At 43.0% G+C, this 27,371-nt stretch overlaps 1 protein-coding gene across 1 annotated transcript in view; it reads left to right on the top strand.

Annotated features, from left to right (window-relative positions):
* Nucleotides 1-27,371, top strand: part of LOC126474646 (probable tubulin polyglutamylase TTLL9) — a 141,298-nt gene that overhangs the window by 45,686 nt on the left and 68,241 nt on the right. Inside the window, exons 3-4 of the mRNA XM_050102125.1 lie at nucleotides 6,998-7,073; nucleotides 23,337-23,443. Coding sequence (XP_049958082.1) covers nucleotides 6,998-7,073; nucleotides 23,337-23,443 — 183 coding nt within the window. The remainder of the gene's footprint in view (nucleotides 1-6,997; nucleotides 7,074-23,336; nucleotides 23,444-27,371) is intronic.

The raw sequence follows: 27,371 nt of genomic DNA, 5'->3' as shown, positions 1-27,371 counted from the left end.
AGCACTGTGCTCGAGCCTCTGTGTCGGAGAATTACCTCCCAGCCTTTCATACCCTCAAACGGCGGGTGGAAGGGAAAGTCCTCGCGTTCACTACACGCCACAGTGAACCCTATAACGCCCCATTTACAGAGTGAGAGCTCCTCAGCGCCCTTGCACATTGCCACGACACAGCTACTGGGCCGGAACGGATCAATAGTTTGGTGATTAAACATCGCTCGTCTGACTATAACGATATCTCCTCGTCATCTTCAACCGAATCTGGTGCGATCGCGTCTTTCCATTGCAATGGCGGGAGAGCGCCATGACTCCGGTGCTAAAACCCGGTAAAAATCCGCTTGATGTGGATTGCTACAGGCCCATCAACCTCTCCAACGTTCTTTGTAAGTTGCTGGGACGTTATGTAGTGTCGGCGATTGGGTTGGGCCTAGAGTCACGTGGCCTACTGCTCCATATCAGGGAGGCTTTCGCCAGGGTCATTCTACCACTGACAATGTTGTGTCCCTCGAATCTGTCATCCGAACAGCCTTTTCAATACGCCATCACCTCTCTGCCGTCGTTTTTGACTTATGTAATGCATACGACACGACCTGGCTACATCATATCCTTGCCACATTGTATGAGTGGGATCTTCGGGACCCGCTCCCGATTTTTATCCAATACTTACTGTCACTCCGTAGTTTCCGTGTCCAAGTCGGTGCCTCCCACAGCTACCCCCGTATTCAGGAGAATGGCATTCCGCAGGCTTTCGTATTGAGTTTATCTCTGTTTTTAGTGGCCATTAACTGCCTAGCAGCAGCCGTAGGGGCGTCGCTCTCCCCTTCCCTTTATGCGGACGACTTCTGCATTTCGTATTGCTCCTCCAGTACTGGTGTTGCTGAGCGGCGCCTACAGGGAGCCATTCACAAGGCGCTTTTACGGGCTCTAGCCCACGGCTTCCAGTTTTCAGCCGCAAAGTCGTGTGTCATGCACTTCTGTCGGCGTCGTACCGTTCATCCGGAACCTGAATTTTATGTTAATGACGACCCACTCACTGTAGTGGAGACATATAGATTCTTAAGACTGGTTTTCGACGTCCGATTGACTTGGCTACCTCACCTTCATCAGCTTAAGCGGAAGTGCTGGCAGCACCTCAGTGCCCTCCGTTGCCTGAGCAGCACCAACCGGGGTGCAGATCGCTCTACGCTGCTGCAGCTCTACAGAGCCCTTGTTCAATCCCGCCTTGACTATGGGAGTCTGGTTTACGGTTCTGCGGCGCCCTCAGTGTTGCGTTCACTTGACCGAGTGCACCGCTGTGGCGTTCGCCTAGCGACAGGAGCTTTTAGAACGAGTCCAGTGACCAGTTCCTGGTGGAGGCCGGAGTCCCTCCTTTGCGGATCCGTCGTGCACAACTGCTCACCAGTTATGTTGCACACATTCGTAGTTCTCCTGAACATCCGGATTACCGTCTCATTTTCCCTCCCGCGGCAGTTAATCTCCCACAACGGCGGCCCAGGTCAGGGCTCACAACTGCAGTTCGCGTGCGATCCCTTCTCTCCGAACTGGAGTCCTTCCCTTTACCCCCTCTACTTGAAGTCCATTCAAGTACACCTCCATGGTGTACACCTCGCCGAAGCTTCGTCTGGACCTTTTATGTGGCCCTAAGGACTCCATTAACACCACCGCTCTCTGCTGCCACTGCCTCTCGATTCTTGAAGTGTTCTGTGGCTCTGAAGTGGTTTACACTGAGAGCTCGATGGCTGACGGTAATGTTGGCTTCGCCTATGTCCACAAAGACCATATTGAACAGCATTCTTTGACCGCTGGCTGCAGTGTATTCACTGCAGATCTTGTGGCCATATCTCGTGCACTTCAGTACATCCGTTCCCGTTCTGGTGATCCGTTCCTTCTCTGTTCTGACTCGCTGAGCAACTTACAAGCTATCGACCAGTGCTATCCTCATTATTCTTTAGTTGCGAACACCCAGAAGTCCATCTCTGGCTTGGAACGGTCCAGTCACTCGGTGGTGTTTGTGTGGACCGAAGGACACATCGGAATTCCAGACAACGAACTTGCTGACAGGCTGGTCAAACAGGCTAAGTGGAAACTGCTCCTAGAGATGGTCATCTCTGAAACTAACCTGCGTTCTGTCTTATACCACAAGGTTTTTAAGCTTTGGGAGACGGAGTGGCATGACAGTATGCACAACAAACTGCGGATCATTAAGGAGATTGCGAATGTGTGGAAATCTTCCCTGCAGGCTTCTCACAGGGAATCAGTTGTCCTTTGTCGAATCCACATTGGTCATACGTGGCACAAACATGGTTTCTCCTCCGCCGCGTGGACCCACCTCAGTTTCGCTGTGGCTCCCAAATGACAGTCGTCCACCTCTTGCTGGACTGCCCACTTTAGCCGCTTTGCGGCGTACTTTTAACTTTCTCAGCACCCTACTTTCGGTGTTGGGCGACAATGCCTCAACAGCAGCTTTAGTTTTACGTTTTATTCGTGCGGGGGTTTTTTATCATTTGATCTGAGTTTTAGTTCATAACCTTTGTCCTTCTGTGTCGTTCACCCTAGGGCTTTTCGGGTGGAGGTTTTAATGTGTTGCAGAGAGGTTGGCTTCTCCTTTTTTATTCTAATGGGCAGCCAGCCATGGTAATAAGATTTCTGGATTTTAATCTTTTCTCCCTGTTTCTTGCGTTTCTATGAGGTTTTCTTGTCCTGTTTTGGCCTTTGTAGTGTTTGTTGTCCTTCTGTCGTTCTTCTGGTTCTTCCTTTATTCTGTTATTGTGCCGTGAGTCTTCTTTGTTTTCTTGTTTCCCTTGGGTAATTGTTTTACTGGGAACAAGGGACCGATGATCTCGCAGTTTGGTCCCTTTCACCTCCTTTTAAACCAACCAACATAAAATAGTGTTGTTATGTCATTTTCTCAGTGGGATTGAAACAGGTTTCATATTTTGCACATAACTTGTAAGCTACTACATGCCCAGTATTGCAAGAAAATTCATTTTGTTGACTTTTATTTTCCTTTTTCCCGGGCCTCAATATATCTTAACTTACTAAGAGTAGTTTTTTCCTTTATCCAAGAAAATGACAATTTTTGTTTAACCAGGCGCTCTCACAGCTCTCTTAGCAACTGGCGACACTGTTTTTTGTTGCCAGGTGTTAAGTAAATTTGATTCCACATGAAGGTTGTCCAACATCACTAGGAGGTTCCTACGTTACCTCTGGTTTTATACATTGCCCAAAAGAGGTTTCTTAACAGCCCCATTACTTTTATAGCTCTTTAATATTTTTTTAAAAAAATAGGAAACTTCTTTCCCAGTACTATTTAGACCACAGGTAACCGCAAGGTAGACGGAGAAAAGCAAACCTGCATACCCGTACAGTACAGCAGAATACGCTGTCTCTCCAATCGTGTACGGGACAGTGCGGCTTCCTGTACGCCGATCAGTCTGTCACCATGCCTGTCACCATCATTTTCAACTTCAATCGCAATCACATTTTCACTTTAGGACAAGAAGGGTTGTCAATACGGAAATTTGCCCGCAGAGTTGGTGTACGCCGTAGAGACGTCAGTCGAACGTTCATTACCTATGGTGAGACACGAAACGTGGAAGACCTGCCTGATAGTCGTCGCCGACGATCAGCAGTACCAACTAATGACGGCTACCTACAAACTATGAGTCGAAGATGTTCCGAGAAGAAAGCAGCAGAACAGCGCATAGGTTTCTAGCCGGCAAGTGGGAGGGGTGTGATACCACGCAACCGTGTCCATAGGATCAGTATGGCGTCTAAAATTTCGTTAGGAATAAAAATACAAACTTGCTCGTTCCTTGTTTTTTGAAGAAGATGGGCAGTGAACAATGAAGACGTAACGTTAATTGGTGGCATCGAGTTCTCTTCACCGAGCAGTCTTTGATTTTGGTGGCGGCAGGCGATCACTGTACAAGAGTACAAATAACACTGTGTGATCCATGCTCACAATCCATCGCGTTCTGGATGGAGGTGGTGGGTGAGTCACGTTTTGGACTGGTATCACGTACGGATGTCTGGCACCCCTCATAGCTTTGGAGGCTATTTTTAGGGCTGCATAGTATCAGGATAGGATCTTTCAATAAACTGTCCAGTTCTACACTCAACACATGGGCGATGCAGGGAAACATTGCTCCAACTTTGTGAACAGCATCCTCCAGTAGGCAACAATCAACCGAATCGATTTGTCTGCGACTGAACGTGCTTCGGACTAGTTGAAACTTGTGGTGTGTCATCATTGGAACCCTTCTCACTCACTGGATGGACTCAGGAGAGGGCGGCCCTGTGAACAAGTCTCGGCATGTCCTAAAAAACAGACACCACGCATTCATATAATTCATTCGCATCTATGGACGGCGAATCAACCACCTTCAAAGTGCGAATGTACAATTACGTTAGATGTTCTACGGGAATTTCAAAGCAGCGAGAATGGAGGCTATGGACGGGAACTGCATGTAGGTGGCGCTAGGAGCGAACAAGAGTCGACCGGGAGACTTGCCGAGACAGGCCTCTCAATTGCGCTAAAAAGTGCCCGGATGGTGCAGTGGTTAACGCAACTGTCTAGTAAGCAGGAGTTTCCGGGTTCGTATCACGGTCCGGCACACATTTTCACGCGTTGCCGCTGATTCCGCATAAAGTTCCGATGCAGCTTCTGTCAACGGTTCCTTTCCTTTCTCCGTCATCCATCTTCAATTTACATAAAATGTTACAAGGCCTGAGGTGGAACACTATGGTATTTAATGTTATCCAGCAGCAGTTTGATTTCACAGGTGTGCAGTTCTGTGTTTTCGAACAAACTGGCTTTCATTTTTTTGGTTTCTTAAGGACCATCCTTTCATTCCCTGCTCGGCTTTAATCTAAGCCTAAACATTCGCATATACAGGGTGGAAACGATATTTGTTTACAACGTACCGAAGGGCTGAAGACGAAGTGGGGGCTAACAATTTGATATAAGACACTTGTGACCCATCAAGTTGGGGAACCACCTCAAATTGACCTACAAAACCCACCTAAGCTACAGCACATGCGCGACGTGCGAGATTTCCAACAGTCTATCGCTCTCTAGGCGCAAAGTATTGGCACCAGAGAAAAAATTAGTGGGATCTTTTTGTAGGAAATTCATAGCAACTTAAATCTGTACTGGGATACTTTTTCCATAGTAGCTGCGGTTTTCGAATTATCAAGGAGACCGATCAAATGTGACTTTTAAATGCGTCCCCACCCTCACCACCCACAAGTTTTTAGTATGGCACTCCCTCCTACCACTGTATAAATTATTTATACAATTTATACAATTATTTCCCAAACTTAACCTTTTTGGCCTTCATTGCTCAGCTTTTACGCCACCGGATTAGTTGGCTACTTTGTTAACACTATTAATCTGAACATTCCCTTAAGGGTATTGAAACAAAGAAGTTTTTGTAAAAGTTATGCATAAACTACTTACGCTTAAAATCCGATCTCAATTTAATCCCCACAAGCTGAGTACATTCGTGGAAAGAAGGCCAGGCAGACAAATCATTTAATTGTAACTTTAATATGGTGAGGTTTTAAAAATTATGAGGTAAAATTTGCGCAAACGTCAGTTTTGTAATTTGTAGGCGCATGACTAAGCCGGTGGCATTATAATAGCTCAGTCAATGAAGATAAAAAAAGATCGAATATGGGAAATAATTCGTACAGAGGCAAATTTTTGTACGGTGTTATGAACAACGCACTAAAGATCTTGTGTGTGGTGAGTACGGGGGTGGAGGGCATTTGATTGCCACTTTTCTGCGTGTTTCTTGAATAACTCGAAAACCGCAACTCTACCGAAAATGTCCCAGTATAAAATAAACTGCATAAACTTTAATTTTTCGCTAGGACCAATAGTTTGCGCCAAGAGAGTAAAGGAATATTGAAAATCTCGGGAATCGCGCATGCGCTGTAACGCATGTGGTTTTTCTGGGCCTGTTTGTATCAATTTCCCAACTTGGTGGATCACAAGTGTCCTATATCGAATTGTTAATCTCGACGTCCTCTACACCGCTGTGGTACGCTGTAAAAATTATCGTTTACACCCGGTATACAAGTGATATTAAACTTTTTTGAGTAGTTTATTACATATCATTTGCCGTAACATGTATATATTCACAACGGGTGAAGAAAAATCATTTTAACACCAAAGCTGTTTTTTATTTACTGGCTGATTAGTTTTGAGCTTTGCACATTTTACGAGTCACCTATTACAGACAACAAAATTTTTGGTGAGTGGATGTGTAGCACGTGGATAATAAAGGTATCGGTGATAACATGTTTCGTATGGTAACTACTTGCGTATTTGTATTTGCGCTATGTTTGCTGTAGACAGTTCTCTTTGTCATCTCATTTAAGTGAGTGTTATATCTGCGTTGCAAGATACCACAGATGTAGTTACATATTACATTATTATGTTAATGTATGTGAATAATATATAGTTTTGTTTATTATGCTACCTTTCATCATCCAGCCTGATGTGATGCACTTGACGACAATATTTTATACACAATGGAGAATTTGTTCTTACTGGATTGCACTGTGTGTCACGCTGTCTTCCTGAATAAAAATGGTTCAGATGGCTCTAAGCTCTATAGGACTTAACATCCGAGGTCATCAGTCCCCTAGACTTATAACTACTTAAACCTAACTAACCCACGGACATCACACACATCCATGCCCGAGGCAGGATTCGAACCTGCGACCGTAGCAGCAGCGCGGTTCCGGACTGAAGCGCCTAGAAACCGCTCGGCTTCCTGAATACAAATACCTAAGTATTACCATACGTTCTCAGTAACAGGTGGCTTGTGAGAATGAACAAAGCCCGAAACTAGTCAAACAGTAAATAAACAGCAACTAATGGTGTTAAAATGTCTTTTCTTCACTATTTAAGAGCTTGAAGACGCTGCTTACTGAAAGTTTTTATAACGGAGAAGAGCTATAATGCGCCATTGCATTGTTATTGTTGCAGGCGCCGATACGTACGAGAAGGCGGAGAAGAGAAGGCTTCTCTGTGCGACATCATGCCACTCACGTTTGAGCTGCCAGTAAGTGCTGCAACCCTTCAGCCTTCTACGTTGCGCAGGTGGAGGACATTTCAGGGGCCAACCACTCTCCGCAGATATCTGTGTTTCCAAAAGCATAGCGCAGACTATTTTGTCTGTGTATAACTGTGCATGCTGATACAAAATGACTATTGATTATTGCATACATTCCTCATTGAATGCATTGCTTAGCTTTTATCCTCGCTACTCCGTCAAGCTAACTGCAAAATCTACTTACAAGGGAGGTCTCTCAGCTGTAACAGGAATTTGTATTTAAACATTTGTTCGCAGACCCGTCTCACATTTCTAACCATGCCTCCGACGACTTGCGACTATGTTGCTCTATGTCTGTTCACAACAGCTCTTGCGGTCTTTGTGGAGAGGTGAGGGAGGTTAACGCGACAGTTAGTCGGTTACACCAGCAAGTAGTTGACGTTTTTAGTATACGTGTGTCAGTATTGTCATATGTGTACAGCAAAATTGAACGAAACAGTTAGTGTTTAGAACATTTTAAGTATTGTAGCATCCCATATAAGAAGGCGTTATCCAACGGAAGACGATGTAGGACCAGATAACGACACTTTTGCGATGTTTTTGATGAATCTGATTATTCAGAAACATGAATGTTCATTTGACTGCTCAACTGACATTACATTGGAAACGACAATGCATAAAGAAAACGACTTTATAGACGACAACACGATTAATCGCGTTCAAGACTGTAGTGCTAGTGGCAGTGGGGGAAACAGTACACTTCGAAGAGATACTAACAGTTCTGGTGATTATGAACCTTCACCAGAAAAGAAATGTAATACTGTAGTTAGAATATCTTGAACGTATTTATGATGATTATCATACACCTCCACATAAAGGTGCGACCTACAACTCATTACTGAAGAGACATCCATCCATAAGAAGCACGTCGAACATCAAAGTAATATTTGATTATGCGGAGGAAAAAAGACGTAATAAACATCCATTTCGAGGACGAAGGCAATGAAAAAACTGGAGATGAAACAACGTGTTCTACCCCATCTGACATAGCAAGGAATGAAGTAAAATGTATACAGTACTGGTATCTCAAATTTTGAGCGATCCAAACAGCAGGAGAAATTGTTAAATGTTCTTCAATTTCATAGCACGTCTCAAAAAATAATACAGAATGTGCCGTAGACAGGTCAGTGCTTTAATGGCAGCCGGAGATGTACAGAAAGACCAAGATGTTCGCTGTTCTGTGGCCCATTTTGTCTGACGAGTAACCCAGAAAACTGCATGTTTCTAGACACACTCACATTGCATTAGTAACACTGATAAAAGTGGATTTAATTATGAACCAACTTCTGGTGGGACGTTGTCTAAGAAAGGGAAAAAACAACAGATGCCATGGTTCAGTCTACAACCTGTGTTCAGGAAAAAACTTTCAGCCCTAAAGATAAAAAGGTCATGAAGACGATCTTCCATCAAACATACATTTGGAAGCTAGCACAAGTAGAAAAATGTCAAAAGACCTTTTAAAATCCTTTTTCGTGAATGTTGTTAATGGCAATGTCACAAATAACTAGAAGTGTATACTCCTTTGTGATTCCTGGAGAGCTCATAAGAACGCAACAACAGCAAATGATTCATTTGCGGGTAAAGACATCTTTGGAAGTATATTTCTGCCGACGGTATAAAATATATCCAAAAAGGGTAACAGATTATGTACGGATTATCTTCAGTGACTTCTACACTAAATTGGGAAATAGGAATTTTCGTAATGAAGTTGCATTCTGTTCTTCATAACCAGCTGTCTGCTACAGTGTATCAGTCTATGCTTCAATATTCCTAACAAACACGTTACTGAATTCTAGAATATGATTCAAATGACATTTGATTTTGCATCTCAAGAGTGTGATTCTGAGGATTTTCCAGACATTACTTTTGCCAAATGTGCTTATTGTGAATCGTACTAACTTCTGAATAGTTTGCGTTAGGACGTTCAAACTCCACGGTTGGCCGCGGGGCATAATGGGAATTAGTATGGTTTGGTTTAGTGACGAAGCCCGCTATCATTAGGATGGCTAAGCAAAGTTCGCGAATTCGGGGGACTGCGAAACCGCATTTCGCGATCGAGAAGTCTCTTCACCATTAACGTGTGACTGTCTGTTGTTCAGTGCCCAGTCACGAGATAATAGGTGCGATATTCCTAGATGGCATGGTGACTACCGAATGGTACGTTGTTTTGGAAGAAGATTTCGCCCCTGTTATCCAAAGTGACCCTGATTTCGACAAGAAGTGGTTCATGCAAGACGGCGCTCGATCCAGTCGAAGCAGAAGACTATTTGATGTCCTGGAGGAGCACTTTGGGGATCGCATTCTGGCTCTGTAATACCCAGAGGCCACTGGCATGAACGTGATTGGCCGCCTTCCTAATGTTAATTGGAAGCTTTTTCTTCGTAGTTCGGAATTTCTGAGTGATATTTACTCTACATCATGCCGTTCGGCTTAAGTTCACATGGAGTTGACGAATTTTGTGCCGTAGCCTGACACAAACTAGGCAAGTCACTGCTCCGAACTGGACGAAATATCGACCCTAAGCCTACAGCCGAAATCAACGGTGACAGTGAAAGCTATAACTACAGGTAACGTGGGCATAAATCAGTACCGATGAACAACACCTGGACCATCTTAAACAGCAATAGTCGTTATCAGAGTTCCAAAAGCAACGTCCAGGTCTAGAGAACTGAGGTGATAAATGTATTCTGAAAGAGGCGTTATATAGACTACAATGGAGAGATTCTAAACTGCCGATTCAACAGCTGGGCTAGGTATTTAGTCGCGGTCGCCGCAATCGGAATATATGATACTCAGATATTGTCTCACTACTTTTTGAGTCGGTTTCTATAACTCTAGCAAGGATCTATGTTAGAATGATAGTCAATCTTCTATTTGCATAAAAAATTAATTTAAATGTTGGGTATGGTTTAAGTATTATGATAGTTTTAAATGCATTTTTATGACTGCATGGTTTGTGTGAGCATGTGACGATTCACTGGTCATATTTGCGAATTTTCGTGGGATTTTGCACACTTGCTGTGAAAGATTAACCAATACATGCAAGATCGGATTCTACGTCACAGGCTGAACCGAGCAGATGATTATAACGAGATGACGGCAGTGGCTCGTCTGTGGTTAAAAATGCTACCGTAAGTAAGCATAAATATATAGCATAAATAGACAGTTTTGATCTGACGAGCCGCGTAATTCCCATGGCATGCCACTGCCATTGCATAGATACTTAATCACCAGCGCCAGTATGATAAACAAAATTTTAGGATCGTGATAAAATTAAAAATCTCCCCAATTTTGAGGTTTATAATGTAATTTGGGTTCTAGATGCAGAAAAAGTCTGCTCTGTTGAAACTTACAGATCAACATCTGTACTTTATGGAGGTGTGATGAATGAAGGTTGAGTTCGATAATGGTACATTACGTTTAGTGACGTACGAACGAAATTTCATGAATAAGAACGACCAGGACGATCTTCTGTTATGGCTGATGAGCTCATATCAATGATTCTGGAAAAATTCAACAGCGTTGGGATTTTCTGAAATTTCAGGATCAGTTCTCTGTGAAATTGTTAGAGATGATTTAGGCTAGAGAGAAGAGTGCGCTTGCTGGGTTCCTCGCATTTTGACAGATGAGCACAAAAAACAACGAAAGAGAGCTGCACCGACTTTCCTCACACTGTTTTGCATTGAAGTTCAGATACAAAGCAACAGTGACCAGAATGGTTTCGTTCACCATTCCCAACAAAACCGAAAGGAGCAGATTAAATTTGAGCAGCAATAAGGTTACGGGAACAGTGTTTTGGATTCTAAAAGAAGTGCTACTCATCGCCTTTATGCCTAGAGGAGAGACAGTAAACCAGCGGTTCATTGTCAGGCCTTATACCGTATACGCCATGCGGCGCCGCGCAAACCAGTGGCGTGTCCTGTTGTCAGTCATACTGTGCTTGTTCACGACAACAGTCAGCCACATTCTGCTGCGTTGACAAAGGATTTGCTTTGGCAGTTTAAGTGGGAAGTTTTTGAACATCCGCCTTACAGCCCGATCTAGGTCCCGAGTAATCATCATCTTTCACTTCTCGAAATGAAGCATTTTTGGGCGAAAAGCAATACGGAAATTATAACAAATTGAAAGGGAACGTTAGTGACTATTTCAACAACTTAGTGACAAATCAGTAAGCAGAAGGCATAGGAAAGCATGTGGAGCGTTGCGGTATATGTTGGAACTTGAACGGCAGTTACTATTGATTACAAATGTCCGGACAAATTAACGTTCTTTACTTTTACAATGACCATCGTAAATTTCTCCAGAAGTTTCGCTTAGCCAGTTTCTGCTTCTTCCCTGATGAAATAGAAATGAAAATTTTGTTAGTGATAAATTTGCGAAGTAGGAATGCAAACAAGTTAGAACCACATACTATGGTGCTATCTTGTTTTATGCCCACATGGAGCGTTAGATAACAAATTTACCAATGTTCGAAATTTGTTTGGTTCGTCAAATATGTAACAAATGATATTTCGTCTAGTAAGAAAAGGGAAACATATAAAATCCTCTCTTCAACATGTTAACCGCCTTTGATTCCACTGATACCCACATAGTATTCTTCGGGATCTTACCTTGATTTCTGAGAATCACTACAGAAGCTTAAGCTGCCATTTCACGCGTGTTCGCAAACTAAATCTGTGTGTCTGTAGCACCAGATACAGTCGGTAACTGCAGTGACAGTGGTACACAAAGTACGCTCCGCCACACACCACAAGGTGGCTTGCGGAGTATAGAGGTAGACGTAGATAAGTAGCAGTGCAGAGCGATGCGGTCACAGATTACGTGAGCGAGCATGCACGTTCTGTGTAACCGTTTCTGAGCGCTCAGCAAGAACGTTGAAGCCCACGTCGTTATTTACTTCCAGGTTCGTGTTTCCACCTGCGTACGAATGGGGTTTACTAACAGTCGTCGGAATCAGTGGCAGAACACAACTCCCGTAAATCTCTTTGTCGCGAAAAAGAAGTTCCATGAAAAACTTATGAGGCTCGTGAAATCCTGATAAGTACAGCGTCGGCAAGGAGTTTATTCAAGTCCTTCCGGATTCAAAGCTTGCTTCTGCATTCTGTCGTTCTTTTGCTAAAACACTAACTACATGTCCACATGTCTGTGAAGTGTTATATGACATGTTCTTCCATGCCGTGTTCATGAGAGTCCCAAATAATTAGAACTCGATTAACTGATAGGAAGACGCTAGGAAGGCTTCATTTTTAGTCGTAAAACACGATCGGAGTTTGCCGTTGTCTATCGCAACATTGCCCGGTGCCGAGTAACTTCTCGGTAAAACGTAATCTGCAGAAAGTCCATATTTTTGTGTCAACACCAGTTTTGTCGACAGTTAACCTAAAATTTCGTTTATAGAAACGACTACGGAAACCTCCTTAGGTCGGAACAGGCACTCGCACAGGAGACATCCTGTTTAACAAGTTTCTAGCAGAGGGCCATTTTCCGCAGGAGCTTTATAATTTGTATCTGGTGCTACAGACACACAGAACGCCTTTTTTAAGCTGCTACTGAATGAACTTAATCACTAAGGCGCATTTCGCATTTAAAGAATCTGGACTACTGTACAGCTTTCGCTCGTGTGGTAACAGACTGAAAGTCGCACTTTTTCCGTTCTTTTGGGAGTTGTTAACATTTCCAAGCCTAAATTTCCTTGTTTCACTAAATTTTCGGCGTGTACTGTTGCTGACACTAAAGATTCACTATAGGTATCAGCAAGACACACCACATGAAGTTTTGTTCACTGTTAAAGTGACGATAACTATAGTAAATCTGTAGTGAAACACAGAAATTTCGACTTGGACACATTAATAACACCCAAAACAACGGAAACGACTTTAATGCCTTTACCTCATGAGTGAAAGCAGTACAGTCGTCAAGAAGTCAGATATAATTTTAACTGACATCCACTGATGTTGCCTTGTTAATAAAGGCTAAACTGGTCTGATTGCTGAAATACTTTCGGTTGCAACATGCGGGAAGCGTTTTTTTGGTCCCCTGTGGGCATTAAGTAGCAAATACGTACAGGGGAAAGTATGCCCCGTTCTCCAGACGGAACTCGCCAAGTAGCTCTGCTGGCCAAGTCCGGAGAAAATACGGCGTTTACGATGTTTCGACCCTCTCACTTGACTCGCTACTGAAACATTTTGCAACCAATATGCTTATTTTAGACAGAGGAGTTTCATGAAATCTTTATAACGCGACCATTTAGTGTAAGAACTTGTTAGTTTTACGTATGTTAGAGTCCTCGTTTCGCAGCTGCGGCAAATTAGCTCCATAAATATTGATTTGCGTGAAACATGTTACATTACTTATCGATCCCTTTCATTATTGCCTGTACGTCGTTTGATATTCTCTAGACATCGAAAAATCACCCTGTAGAATGTGGTGCTACATTCGGCACATTTATTTATTTACTCAGTCTAGATTACTTCGAACACGGCTCATCTTTGTACTTAAGCTGGGTGTTCAGACTAAAATGTTGGCAAGTAGCACTGGTTTGGTTAGTGAAAATCAAGAGCTTTCACTTCCTGCTGAATCTCACTATAGGTAGTCCGTGCTAGTTCGAAAGTTTGTGTGATTTGAAGTACATCTTCCAATAAGACATCCCAAAATTTTAATTCTTTGTGCGAAATCCCTTTGACTGGCGCATACGTTTACACGACATTATGATTTAAAGAATCTGACATTATCTACAAGTAAAAACAGATTTGCGACTTAGTGTTTAAAGTTATGCTACGCGCATGTGATACAGTTGCTTATGACTTTTTCTCTTTGATGAAGCCTCAGCATAGATGTAATAATGTTGGTCTGACTTCGATAATGTGGACTCAAAAAACACACATTTTCTTTGACGAAACTGATATAGTTCTAGAAGAGTAGCTGGTTTTTCTAACAGGAGAAAAATTGCATGATCTATCCATGAATGAACTTTATGTCTTTGCTGGTGAGTTACGTGGTATAGTTCGAAATCTGCCGTAGACCGCAGACGTATACCCTCCAGTCTCCTTGAGCGTCGTCAAATCGTGTGAATGTTGAAGCATGGGGCCAAAATACAGCGGCTGTGAGGCCGCTTGCGTCGGTGATGGATGCTACTGCTTAACGAGCCAGTTCAGGAGCTGATGTTGCTGCTGCAGCTTTTGCACTGTTCCGATTTACACGGTTCTTATTTGCACTCGCAGACTAAGGTCTTCTACATCGGCGTTGCATATCCACAAGCCACATTACGGCGTGTGGAGGAGCGTACTTCCGGTACCACTATCCGATCCCCCCCTTTCCTTCTCTTTTCGCGAACTGCGAGTGGGAAGAATATTGCGTATCAGCTCTAACCTCTCGTATATTCGTGCTGTGCTCACTTCGCGACTCGTATGTGTAAGGAGTTTAATATGTTGCTCGATTGTTCCCGGAACGTACTCTCTCGTAATTTCAGTAGCAAACTCCTCCGTGATGTGCAATGCCTCTCTTGTACCGTCTGCCTCTGAAGTTTGTAGATCATCTCGATAGTGCTGTCACGCTACTGTGCCATGCCGTGAGTAGTCTCTTTTATTAATGCAATCTGGTGAGGATCCCAGGCTGATGAGCAGTACTCAGCAATAAGTCGTACAAATATTTTGTAGGCCACTTCTTTTGTGGCACAATTACATTTCCTTAAGATTCTTCCACTGAGTCTTAGCCTACCTCTGTTTTTTTTTCTTACAATTGGATGGTTACTCCTAGGTATTTTTATAGTGTAATCGTACAGTAGGGAATTTCTCCGTCTGTTTGTACGCACTCTGTTACATTTATTTATGTTCAGGGTCAACTGCGAGTTCCTGAACCAACACTGCCCCTTGGAGATTTTCCGGCATTCCTTAGGCGCTGTTAGCTTGCTATGGACAAGTGCATCGTAAATAGACATCTACATGTACATCTACCATTGCTTACATACTCTGCAAGCAACCGTACGGAGCGATGGAAAAACAGCTGTCTTTATGCCTCCGTACAACCCCTAATTTCTCTTAAAGGGTGTATACGACCCAGGACAACCGGGAGATCCGGGAAAAACACGGGAATTTTTTTATCCGGGAGAAAACCGGGAAAAACCCGGGAATTGTTTATAATTCCGGGAATTTTTTATTGTTTTGGTTTTCTGTTAAATTTTTGTGTATTTGACTGGTAAGAACCAATACTCCAACAAAGGATATTACTGTATACCGCTACTGCAGAATAATACTGCAGCAACAAAACATGAACGAGAGGAAAAAAACGAAAATAAAACTTAAGTTGCAAAGGAAATGCGCCGTATACAACAACAAAACACAGTGCTCACACAAGCGTCTGCCAACAGCACAGTGTGTCGAAGGCTTAGGAAAACTATGCAATGCTTCATAACAACACATTGCCTCCGATGAGCATGACGTGACAACTGTTAAAGTCGTTTGAGCAGTTGCGGTCGGCTTTTGCGCATGCGCAGTTTCGTCGCGTATGAGTAATACCTTGTCCCGCTTCTGGTTACAGAAGTGTGGCTGGGCGCCACTACCTAATATTGCCCCGGTTCGGAAATATAGTAAATCTGGGGCTGATGCACAGAGCAGTCCGAGTTGTGGTGGGGAGGTGCGTCGTCTCCACGTGACCTGTGTTTACGTTCAGTGATTTTGTTGTTTCCTCTTCGTTTATTGTTCTCACGTTAAATGAAAACAAAACGGATTTTTGTGGCCGGGAGCTATCAAATGAATTAAAATACGTTCGCTTAGTAACGGAAGGCTAAAATATGTTATTAGTTTTAGATTTTATTTCCACTTTTAATATAGTCAAGCATTAATCGCCTTGCAGATCAATGAAGATATTTTTGTCGGTTTGCTAAAGAGATTTGGCTTTTAATCTTTTCCGCTGAGGCAGTCAATTTATTTGAAACGAAGTGTTTAATTTCACACTCTTGGCGGGTTTCAACTGTTCGCTACATTTCAAGTGCATGTATGGCATTATACCATAATAAAGAACCAAACAAGATAATACAGCACTGGTACTCCAAGAAAATTTACACCCGAATGTGGACGTACGAATGTGCACTTTAAGCCGAATTACGCATTTTAGTGTGGTTCACGAATTTCCGATACTCTTGGAGTATCCTCTGATGTCTTGTTTCTTTTATGACATAATGTAAGATCTTTTAATGTTTTACACGTACGAACATACGGGCTTCCTGCGTCATCGCAGCTGCGCAAGCGAGGTGACGCGTGTTATCTGGCGCTCTCTTGCAACTGCTGAAACGAACCTATTTCTAACAGGTCGCGGGAAAATATTGCGAATGGTGGTTTGAAAAGCGTTACATTCAAAGCAAATTTCCCTTTGCGCAAGATGAACTATGCACGATGAGTTTCTTAAATCACAAAGCGTTTGACTCCATTTAAAAATCAACGCTTTGAGGACAACCATTTAGAAGAATTTCGATCCCAGATCAGACATTTTCGTCGTTATTAAAAATTTTACTGGCACACTTCTGTGATGTATCTTAATTTAAACTTTTCTTATTTGTGTGTTCGCTCTAGTTAAGACTTATCTTGCTATTGGCTGACTACATCACGTGTCTCATGTTGTCATCAGCGGGCGAGATCACGTGACATGAGCTATGACTGGCTTACAAAAGCGCATCGCAATCTCGATTTCAGTGTTTCGGAAAGTAACATGCGGTGTTTGGTGGAATTCAAATTTATACCTTCGTAATACGAAAATATGCAGCGTACATGCCCCTCCCCTCCCCCTTCCGGGAGTTTCGTTGTCTAAAGTGCCGGGAAATTCTAAGTCGGTATATAAAACCATAAACATTCAAAGGATTGATGCGTTTTACAGTGCCGAGGAAGAGTATACTGTCACTTAACTCGGAAAATGTGTATTTTAACCCGGGAGAATGTGTATTTTTAACCGGGAAATCCGGAAGAAATCCGGGAATTTTTTTTCTTTGTCCACGTATACACCCTGTCTTATCTGCGTATCCTTAAGCGAAATATACGTTGGTGGCAGCAGAATCGTTCTTCAGTCAGCTTCAGATGTCGACTTTCTAAATTTTCTCAGTAGTGCTCCTTGTAAAGAAGATCACTTTCCTCTCCAGGGATTGCCATTTGAGTTCCCGAAGCATCTCTGTACTACTAGCGTATTGTTCGACCCTACCAATAACGAACTTTGCAGCCCATCTCTGAGCTGCTTCGAAGTCTTCAATACGACTTGCTACGTATACCAAACGCTCGAGCATTACTCAATAACTGGTCGAACTAGTGTCCTGTACGTGGTCTCCTTTACAGATGAACCACACTTTCCCAAAATTCTCGCAATAAACTGGAGTCGGCCATTCGAGTTCCCTACTACAGTCCTTACATGCTCGCTCCATTTCATATCATTTTGCAACATGACACCTGGATATTTATTCGATTTGACTCTGTCAACCAGCACACTGCTAAGGCTGTATTCGAACATTACGAGATTTTATTTTTCCTACTCATCTGAATTAACTTATAATTTTATACATTGAGAGCTAGCTACCATTCATCACACCAACTAGAAATTTTGTCTAAATCATCCTGTATCCTCCCACAAACACTCAACGACGACACATTCCCATACACCACAGCATCATCAGCAAACAACTTCGCGAGGGTTCCGACGTTATCCAGCAGATCAATTATATGCGAGGGCGTGTTGGAAAGCTAAGCCTAAGAACTTTCTATGTGAAAACCTTTGAGGATTTTTAAATAAAACAAACGTTATTAACATTCTGCATCTTTTTTCTCCTCCCCCATGAACCATGGACCTTGCCGTTGGTAGGGAGGCTTGCGTGCCTCAGCGATACAGATAGCCGTACCGTAGGTGCAACCACAACGGAGGGGTACCTGTTGAGAGGCCAGACAAACGTGTGGTTCCTGAAGAGGGGCAGCAGCCTTTTCAGTAGTTGCAAGGGCAACAGTCTGGATGATTGACTGATCTGGCCTTGTAACAATAACCAAAACGGCCTTGCTGTGCTGGTACTGCGAACGGCTGAAAGCAAGGGGAAACTACGGCCGTAATTTTTCCCGAGGGCATGCAGCTTTACTGTATGATTAAATGATGATGGTGTCCTCTTGGGTAAAATATTCCGGAGGTAAAATAGTCCCCCATTCGGATCTCCGGGCGGGGACTACTCAAGAGGATGTCGTTATCAGGAGAAAGAAAACTGGCGTTCTACGGATCGGAGCGTGGAATGTCAGATCACTTAATCGAGCAGGTAGATTAGAAAATGTAAAAAGGGAAATGGATAGGTTAAAGTTAGATATAGTGGGAATTAGTGAAGTTCGGTGGCAGGAGGAACAAGACTTCTGGTCAGGTGACTACAGGGTTATAAACACAAAATCAAATAGGGGTAATGCAGGAGTAGGTTTAATAATGAATAGGAAAATAGGAATGCGGGGAAGCTACTACAAGCAGCATAGTGAACGCATTATTGTGGCCAAGATAGATACGAAGCCCACACCTACTACAGTAGTACAAGTTTATATGCCAACTTGCTCTGCAGATGACGAAGAAATTGAAGAAATGTATGATGAGATAAAAGAAATTATTCAGATAGTGAAGGGTGACGAAAATTTAATAGTCATGGGTGACTGGAATTCGGTAGTAGGAAAAGGGAGAGAAGGAAACGTAGTGGGTGAATATGGATTGGGGGAGAGAAATGAAAGAGGAAGCCTTCTGGTAGAACTTTGCACAGAGCATAACTTAATCATAGCTAACACTTGGTTTAAGAATCATGAAAGAAGGTTGTATACATGGAAGAACCCTGGAGATACTAAAAGGTATCAGATAGATTATATAATGGTAAGACAGAGATTTAGGAACCAGGTTCTAAATTGTAAGACATTTCCAGGGAGAGATGTGGACTCTGACCACAATCTATTGGTTATGACCTGTAGATTAAAACTGAAGAAACTGCAAAAAGGTGGGAACTTAAGGAGATGGGACTTGGATAAACTGAAAGAACCAGAGGTTGTACAGAGTTTCAGGGAGAGCATAAGGGAACAATTGACAGGAATGAGGGAAAGAAATACAGTAGAAGAAGAATGGGTAGCTTTGAGGGATGAAGTAGTGAAGGCAGCAGAGGATCAAGTAGGTAAAAAGACGAGGGCTAGTAGAAATCCTTGGGTAACAGAAGAAATATTGAATTTAATTGATGAAAGGAGAAAATATAAAAATGCAGTAAATGAAGCAGGCAAAAAGGAATACAAACGTCTCAAAAATGAGATCGACAGGAAGTGCAAAATGGCTAAGCAGGGATGGCTAGAGGACAAATGTAAGGATGTAGAGGCTTATCTCACTAGGGGCAAGATAGATACTGCCTACAGGAAAATTAAAGAGACCTTTGGAGATAAGAGAACCACTTGTATGAACATCAAGAGCTCAGATGGAAACTCAGTTCTAAGCAAAGAAGGGAAAGCAGAAAGGTGGAAGGAGTATAAAGAGGGTCTATACAGGGCGATGTACTTGAGGACAATATTATGGAAATGGAAGAGGACGTAGATGAAGATGAAATCGGAGATACGATACTGCGTGAAGAGTTTGACAGAGCACTGAAAGACCTGAGTCGAAACAAGGCCCCCGGAGTAGACAACATTCCATTGGAACTACTGACGGCCGTGGGAGAGCCAATCCTGACAAAACTCTACCATCTGGTGAGCAAGATGTATGAAACAGGCGAAATACCCTCAGACTTCAAGAAGAATATAATAATTCCAATCCCAAAGAAAGCAGGTGTTGACATACGTAAAAATTACCGAACAGTCAGTTTAATAAGCCACAGCTGCAAAATACTAACACGAATTCTTTACAGACGAATGGAAAAACTAGTAGAAGCCGACCTCGGGGAAGATCAGTTTCGATTCCGTAGAAATACTGGAACACGTGAGGCAATACTGACCTTACGACTTATCTTAGAAGAAAGATTAAGGAAAGGCAAACCTACGTTTCTAGCATTTGTAGACTTAGAGAAAGCTTTTGACAATGTTGACTGGAATACTCTCTTTCAAATTCTGAAGGTGGCAGGGGTAAAATACAGGGAGCGAAAGGCTATTTACAATTTGTACAGAAACCAGATGGCAGTTATAAGAGTCGAGGGACATGAAAAGGAAGCAGTTGTTGGGAAGGGAGTAAGACAGGGTTGTGGCCTTTCCCCGATGTTATTCAATCTGTATATTGAGCAAGCAGTAAAGGAAACAAAAGAAAAATTCGGAGTAGGTATTAAAATCCATGGAGAAGAAATAAAAACTTTGAGGTTCGCCGATGACATTGTAATTCTGTCAGAGACAGCAAAGGACTTGGAAGAGCAGTTGAACGGAATGGATAGCGTCTTGAAAGGAGGATATAAGATGAACATCAACAAAAGCAAAACGAGGATAATGGAATGTAGTCGCATTAAGTCGGGTGATGCTGAGGGAATTAGATTAGGAAATGAGACACTTAAAGTAGTAAAGGAGTTTTGCTATTTGGGGAGCAAAATAACTGATGATGGTTGAAGTAGAGAGGATATAAAATGTAGACTGCAAATGGCAAGGAAAGCGTTTCTGAAGAAGAGAAATTTGTTAACATTGAGTATAGATTTAAGTGTCAGGAAGTCATTTCTGAAAGTATTTGTATGGAGTGTAGCCAATTATGGAAGTGAAATATGGACGATAAATAGTTTGGACAAGAAGAGAATAGAAGCTTTCGAAATGTGGTGCTACAGAAGAATGCTGAAGATTAGATGGGTAGATCACATAACTAATGAGGAAGTATTGAATAGGATTGGGGAGAAGAGAAGTTTGTGGCACAACTTGACCAGAAGAAGGGATCGGTTGGTAGGACATGTTCTGAGGCATCAAGGGATCACCAATTTAGTATTGGTGGGCAGCGTGGAGGGTAAAAATCATAGAGGGAGACCAAGAGATGAATACACTAAGCAGATTCAGAAGGATGTAGGTTGCAGTAGGTACTGGGAGATGAAGAAGCTTGCACAGGATAGAGTAGCATGGAGAGCTGCATCAAACCAGTCTCAGGACTGAAGACCACAACAACAACAACATCTTCATTCTTCATGTGCCTATATTTGTTTATCAACATAGTGATTCTGATGACGATCACAATTTTCCCAACGAGAGAACAGTTTGTTGATACCGTCACTGTAGAATATCTGAGTTTGTTGACGGAGCCACAACCTCACCTCTGCTTGCACCGCTTCATCAAAATCAAAGTGAAGTCCTCGAGGTTGTTATTTAAATTTTGGGAACAGATGAAAAACTGGAGGGGGCCAAGTCGGGACTGTATGGAGGATGATCGCTGACTGTGAACCCAAGGCGTCGGATTGTTGCAGATGTCGCAGCTTTCGTGTGTAGTCTGGCATTGTCATACTAAAGAAGAAGGTGCTCCTTGTGTGGACGAACTCTTCGAATTCAAAATACGATTACAGCATGCTATTTCTCGCGCACAGTCGTAGTTACGTTACACGTCGACATGTTGCAGGCTACAATTCGGAGCCCCCTAGAGGCAGAGGGCTGCAAATGCGTAGACATTAGAAATAAACATGTAGGATAATCATAACTTTTGTTTTATTTGTAAAGTTTTAAGAGTTTTCATATAAAAATTCGGAGGCATTACTTTTCGACGCGCCCCCGTATAGCGTGATCTTTAATGAGGCCATGATATTCCTTTGGAGTCTTCAACAAATTACTTTTAGATCTGTCGACTTCGCTCGCTAAGAATAACGCACTGAGTTCTATCTCTTAAAACGTCCTGAATGCAGTCAGAAATCTGGTCCGATAGTCGTTAAGCTTGTATTTTGTTCTCTAAACGACAGTGCGGATCTGTATCGGATTATTTCCGAAAGTCAAGGAACACGGCACCAACTCTCTGGATCTCATGCACGAGCAGAGCGAGTTCGGTTCCCAAATATCCCTACTTGCGGAATCGATACTGATTGTTTTAGAAAATATTTGCTTCTCCAAAAACTCATACTGCATGGACATAAAACATGTTCCATACTTCCACAACGGATTGAACTCAACAATATAGGTCTATAACTAAGTGCATCGGTCCTACGGCACTTCTTGAAAACGCAAGTGACGTAAGCATTCTTCCAGTCGCTAGGTACCCTTCATTGTTGCAACAACCAACGATACACTACTGCTACAAGATGGGCAAGTTCTTTCGCACAGTCTCCGTAGAATCACGCAGCTATCTCATCTGGTCCAGATGCCTTTCGACTATTAAGCGATTGCAGTTGCTTTTCTATCACGTTTCTGAAATGAAATTAGCGTATGGCATCGTTGACCGGGAGGTCCCATCCGAGGAAGCTCGGCCGCCAAGTGCAAGTCTTATTTCAGTTGACGCCACATTAGCCGACTTGCGCGCCAGTGGTGAGGATGAAATGATGATGAGGACAACACAACAACCAGTCTCCGAGCGGAGAAAATCTCCAACCCGACCAGGAATCGAAACCGGGCCCCTATGCATGGAAGGCGAGCACGTTAACACCCAGGTAAGCAGGCGGCAATACCTGCCATTTCAGCGGTCGTTCGATCTCCTGCGTTGAAACACTTTCGAAAGACCGAACTCAATATTCGCCAATTTAATGTGAACAAAATCAGATTTCTATTGAATCTCGAAAAACATACATTGTGCAATTAAACCTCTGCTGCGTATGGTATGAGACGGTTAGTATATCACAGTATTGCTTACATCCAGGATAATAGTAAAATTTACGTTAAACTGAATTATCACAGCAGACTCCTTTTCTTAAGCGCGACCACATAGTCCCAGACGGGGAATTGTTGCAGTTCAAATGTCATCGTCGCCCAGAGCAGTGATTCTCAATTCGTGGGTTTCACTTCTTAAGGGGGCAGCGAATCTAAATATGGCACGATTATACTTGACACCTAAAACCAGTACCATTGTAAAATGTTTTTACTGTTACCAGTTAGTATTAAAACGTGACTATAATAAATTACAATAGAATTACATAAATGCAAAAATGATTTTAATTCATTTATCCAACAAATAAAACTTTAACTTATACAAGCCGCTGTAATGTAAGCAGGTGTTCTCTCTTCGAGTACAGGAAGCGGACGAGCTCAGCTTCAGACAGCGTTCCAAACAGCGAATTCGGACGGTCGCAGTGTGCTCGCGTATTTCATTTGTTCGCAGGGTGACTACAAGATGTTCACAGAGCACCACCGCAAGAACCCAGAAGATATCTGGATCGTCAAACCGGTCACCGGCAGCCAGGGGCGTGGTATTTTTCTCTTCAAGAGGTCAGTCAGCGGCGACACACATTACTGTACTCGTATGTACAAACTGCTGGCAGAAGGCGCCAGAGCCGTCTTTATAACCACAGCCGCTCTCGTTGTGGGAATTTGCTGTCAAGTGACTCATTAATCTGTAAATATTAAACCGGCCGCTGTGACCGAGCGGTTCTAGGCGTTTCAGTCTGGAACTATGCGGCTGCTACGGTCGCAGTTTCGAATCCTGCCTCGGGCATGGATGTGTGTGATGTCCTTCGGTTAGTTAGGTTTACGTAGTTCAAAGTCTAAGGGACTGATGACCTCAGATGTTAAGTCCGATAGTGCTTAGAGCCATCTGAACCATTTGTAAATATTAACAAGCGAACACTGCATTATGTGTTTTCTCCTTTTTCTCTTCTGCAAATAATGATTTACTTTCGTTTCAGTATCCACTCTAATCTGGCATGCTGCTCAGGATGGTTCTGAGCACTATGGAACTTAACATCGGAGGTCATCAGTCCCCTAGAACTTCGAACTACTCAAACCTAACTAACCTAAGGACATCACACACATCCATGTCCGAGGCAGGATCCGAACCTGCGACCGTAGCGGTCGCGCGGTTCCAGACTGAAACGCTTAGAACCGCTTGGCCACAACGACCGGCTTTTTTTTTTCATGCTAGATTGCTAGATTTTACCTATGTTTTCCTCATGTCAGCACTGAGGAAGAAAACAACTTCATAATTATCTGTACATTGCGTACACTGGTCTCCAAAATTAAAGCAACAAAACCGCTATTTCCCCGTCTTGTGTCTAATTCACGATATAATCATACAGACTGTCAACAGATGTCCGTACGATCGTGCTCGACACGTAAGATCGCATTACAGTCAACGGACAACCATGCCAGTGATGAAGCCAGGACGCCTATAAAACGAGGTAGTGTTTCTCATGTAGTCCCAAATCCACAATCGCTGTGTGCACAGTCACAGACGGTGCATTATGGCACAGAGAAGATGCCTACCAGACTCTCTGCGGTGAAGGGCCAGAGAAAGACAGAAAGCAGGACAGTCGCAAACGAATGCTGCCTGATGGTTCAGTGTGAATCGTTTTGTTATTTCTCGGATGTACCGACAGTGTATAGAGACCGAAACTGTATCCCGAAGACCAGGGCAGGACCGACAACGTGTGACTTTAGAAGAGACGACCGTTGTTTGGCTGTAAGGACACGACAGTACCGCCTTTGTGCTACACCGCAACTGGCAGGTCAGCTCGAGGCATCCATTGGACGTGTTGTATCGGCAAACGTTGTGTAGAGTTCTTCGTCGGAGTGGCCTTTATTGTCGGAGACCTGCTGTATGCCTACCTCTGACATGTCTTCGCAGAAGGGGACGTCTAGAGTGGTGTCATCAACATGCCACCTCAGTGATCGAAGGCCGGTCGGAGTGGTCGAGCGGTTCTAGGCGCTGCAGTCTGGAACCGCGCGACCGCTACGGTCGCAGGTTCGAATCCTGCCTCGGGCATGGATGTGTGTGATGTCCTTAGGTTAGTTAGGTTTAAGTAGTTCTAAGTTCTAGGGGACTGATGACCTCAGAAGTTAAGTCCCATAGTGCTCAGAGCCATTTGAACCATTTTTTCGAACGGTGAGCCAATGTTGTTTTCACAGATACACAACGATTTAGTCAGGAGAGTTATTCTCGATGGATTCGCATCTGGAGGGAACGTGGAACAAGATTTAGGGACCCATACATTGTGGAAAGAGACTGATGTCGAGAAGGATCCTTAATGATGTGGGCAGAGATTGTTTACCACGTGAACCGCTCTTCATGATATTGTACGGGTGAATCGACAAGGTTTAACTGCTGTCATGTATCGTGACGCGATATTGGAACCTTATTTGCGGTTGTTGCGAGGTGCTGTGGGCCCAGACTTTGTGTTGATGGATGACAGTGCTCTACCTCATAGAGTGCGGGTGGCATAGAGTGCGGGTGGTTGAAGTTTTCTTGGAAACGGAAGATAATGCACGCATGGTGCGGCCTGCTCGCTCTCCCGATTTGAATCCCACAGAGCATGTCTGGGATGCACTAGGGAGACGGCTTGTATTACGTCAGCATCCACCAACCACTCTCCAAGACTGCGAGCAACTCTCCATGAAGAAAGGGCGTTATTGTCTCAACATGAGACTGATGACATCTTTCATAGCATACCCCATCGTTGTCAGGCCTATCTTGCTACCAGAGGTGGTCATGCTCCATACTGAAAGCACTTTAACTATTTGTCGTAATGTGATTGCAAATCTGTTAAGTTGAAAAAACGAAGAAAATTTTTGTCTACCGTTATGCATGTTGTAGTTGTTTAAGTTCTGTATTCGTTGTATTGTTTCTATTTCACCATGACCTGTTTATACTGTTTTGTACCAAAATAAGCGTGACCTTGCAAAATTTCCGATTGTTGCTTTAATTTTGTACACCAGTGTACATTCCGAAAGTCGTTGTAAAGTTAGAGCGTGCCTTTCTTGGAGGAGCTATACAGCCTAACTATTGTCCATAGTCTATTACTTTATATCATTCATATTTGTGGGCGTTCTTTCGCCATAGTTGCTGGTTCAGTCTGTTTATTTTGTAGATGTAAGGGTATAACAGTTATCTTTATCTAAAAGATAAACAACATCCATTAGTGTAGTAAGAAATGATGGTTATCTCAACAAAAAAAAAACTCTGTGTTTCACTGTGTAGTGTTGGCGTATTATAATACTTTTCTGTCTGGAATAAGCAGAATCATCTATCTTCTCTAACACTGTAGCAAATTAAGCACCCTCTCTTGACAAAGTGGAGTTGAGCCAAACACAGACAGAATTCGTTTGTTGAAACAGTCTCCAGTCGCTTACCATACAGATCACAATAAAATAGTGGTATTATACAATTTTCTTGAAAGATAATGGAATACTGAAGGAGCAGAAGATGATTGTTTAACGCCCCGTCTACAACGAAGTCATTAGAGACGGAGGACAAGCTCGGATTAGGGAAGTATAGGGAAGGAAATAGACTGTGCCCTTTCAAAGGAACCATCCCGCCATTTTCCTGAAGCGATTTAGGGAAATCACCGAAAACATAAAACACGATAGCCGAACGCGTCTCTGAACAGTCGTCCTCCTTAATTAATGGAGTAGGCTGCCTGCTAAGAAACTCTGGCGACATCAGACCAAGAAATGCCTGATCTAGAAATAAATGTAATGGTAAATTAAATCAGTGTCGGAGAAGATCGAAAAGGAAGAAGACGGACAAGACACCTGTAGGATAAAGCTCTCTGGCGACTACAGTGGCATGTATGCTCTGGAATCAAACCCATTCGCACCCAGATAACCGCAGAACGAGAAGACCGTATAACCATGTGCTACGCGTTCCTGTTATTCAGTCCCTTCCTCATTTTCCCCTAAGAAGGGTAGACAGCGTCGGATTCTAGAATGATGTGCAAAGATCTTAGGTGCTGTGTAATTGCTTTGTCTCACGTATTTTCATACATGATCAGCCGGCGCAGGAAATTATATATATCTCTACACAAAATAAGTCAGTGTGAAATCTATTTCGACTATACTTATGATTGGTTCACATCTTTTCTTCTAGCCATTTCCTAATTATCAGTATTTTAAACAAGTTAAAATTAACGACCTTGATTGGTGACGTACTTATTGAGTTACAATATTAGTAAGAAAATGTGTCTTTCGGAAGATGGGAATTTTGATGTTAAAGTCAAAGCTCTGTAGGAGAAAAGAATATCCATACCTTGTTCTCTCTTGTGAGTGTATGTTTTGTTTATGTAATGGGTTCCGCCGTATGCAGAGTCCCAAACTGGAGGAAAAATTGCTTTTGTAATGAGGGGGTAGCCATCACACAGAACTTGATTGCAGCGAGATGCGCCATTGTCTGGAGCAGGAAGGGGCAGCGGCGGGAGTCAGAAAG

This window comes from Schistocerca serialis, chromosome 4 (genome assembly GCF_023864345.2).
Source record: "Schistocerca serialis cubense isolate TAMUIC-IGC-003099 chromosome 4, iqSchSeri2.2, whole genome shotgun sequence".
Taxonomy (NCBI): domain Eukaryota; kingdom Metazoa; phylum Arthropoda; class Insecta; order Orthoptera; family Acrididae; genus Schistocerca; species Schistocerca serialis.
Note: the sequence above shows the minus strand (reverse complement) of the source record. Positions and strands in the feature narration are given on the sequence as shown.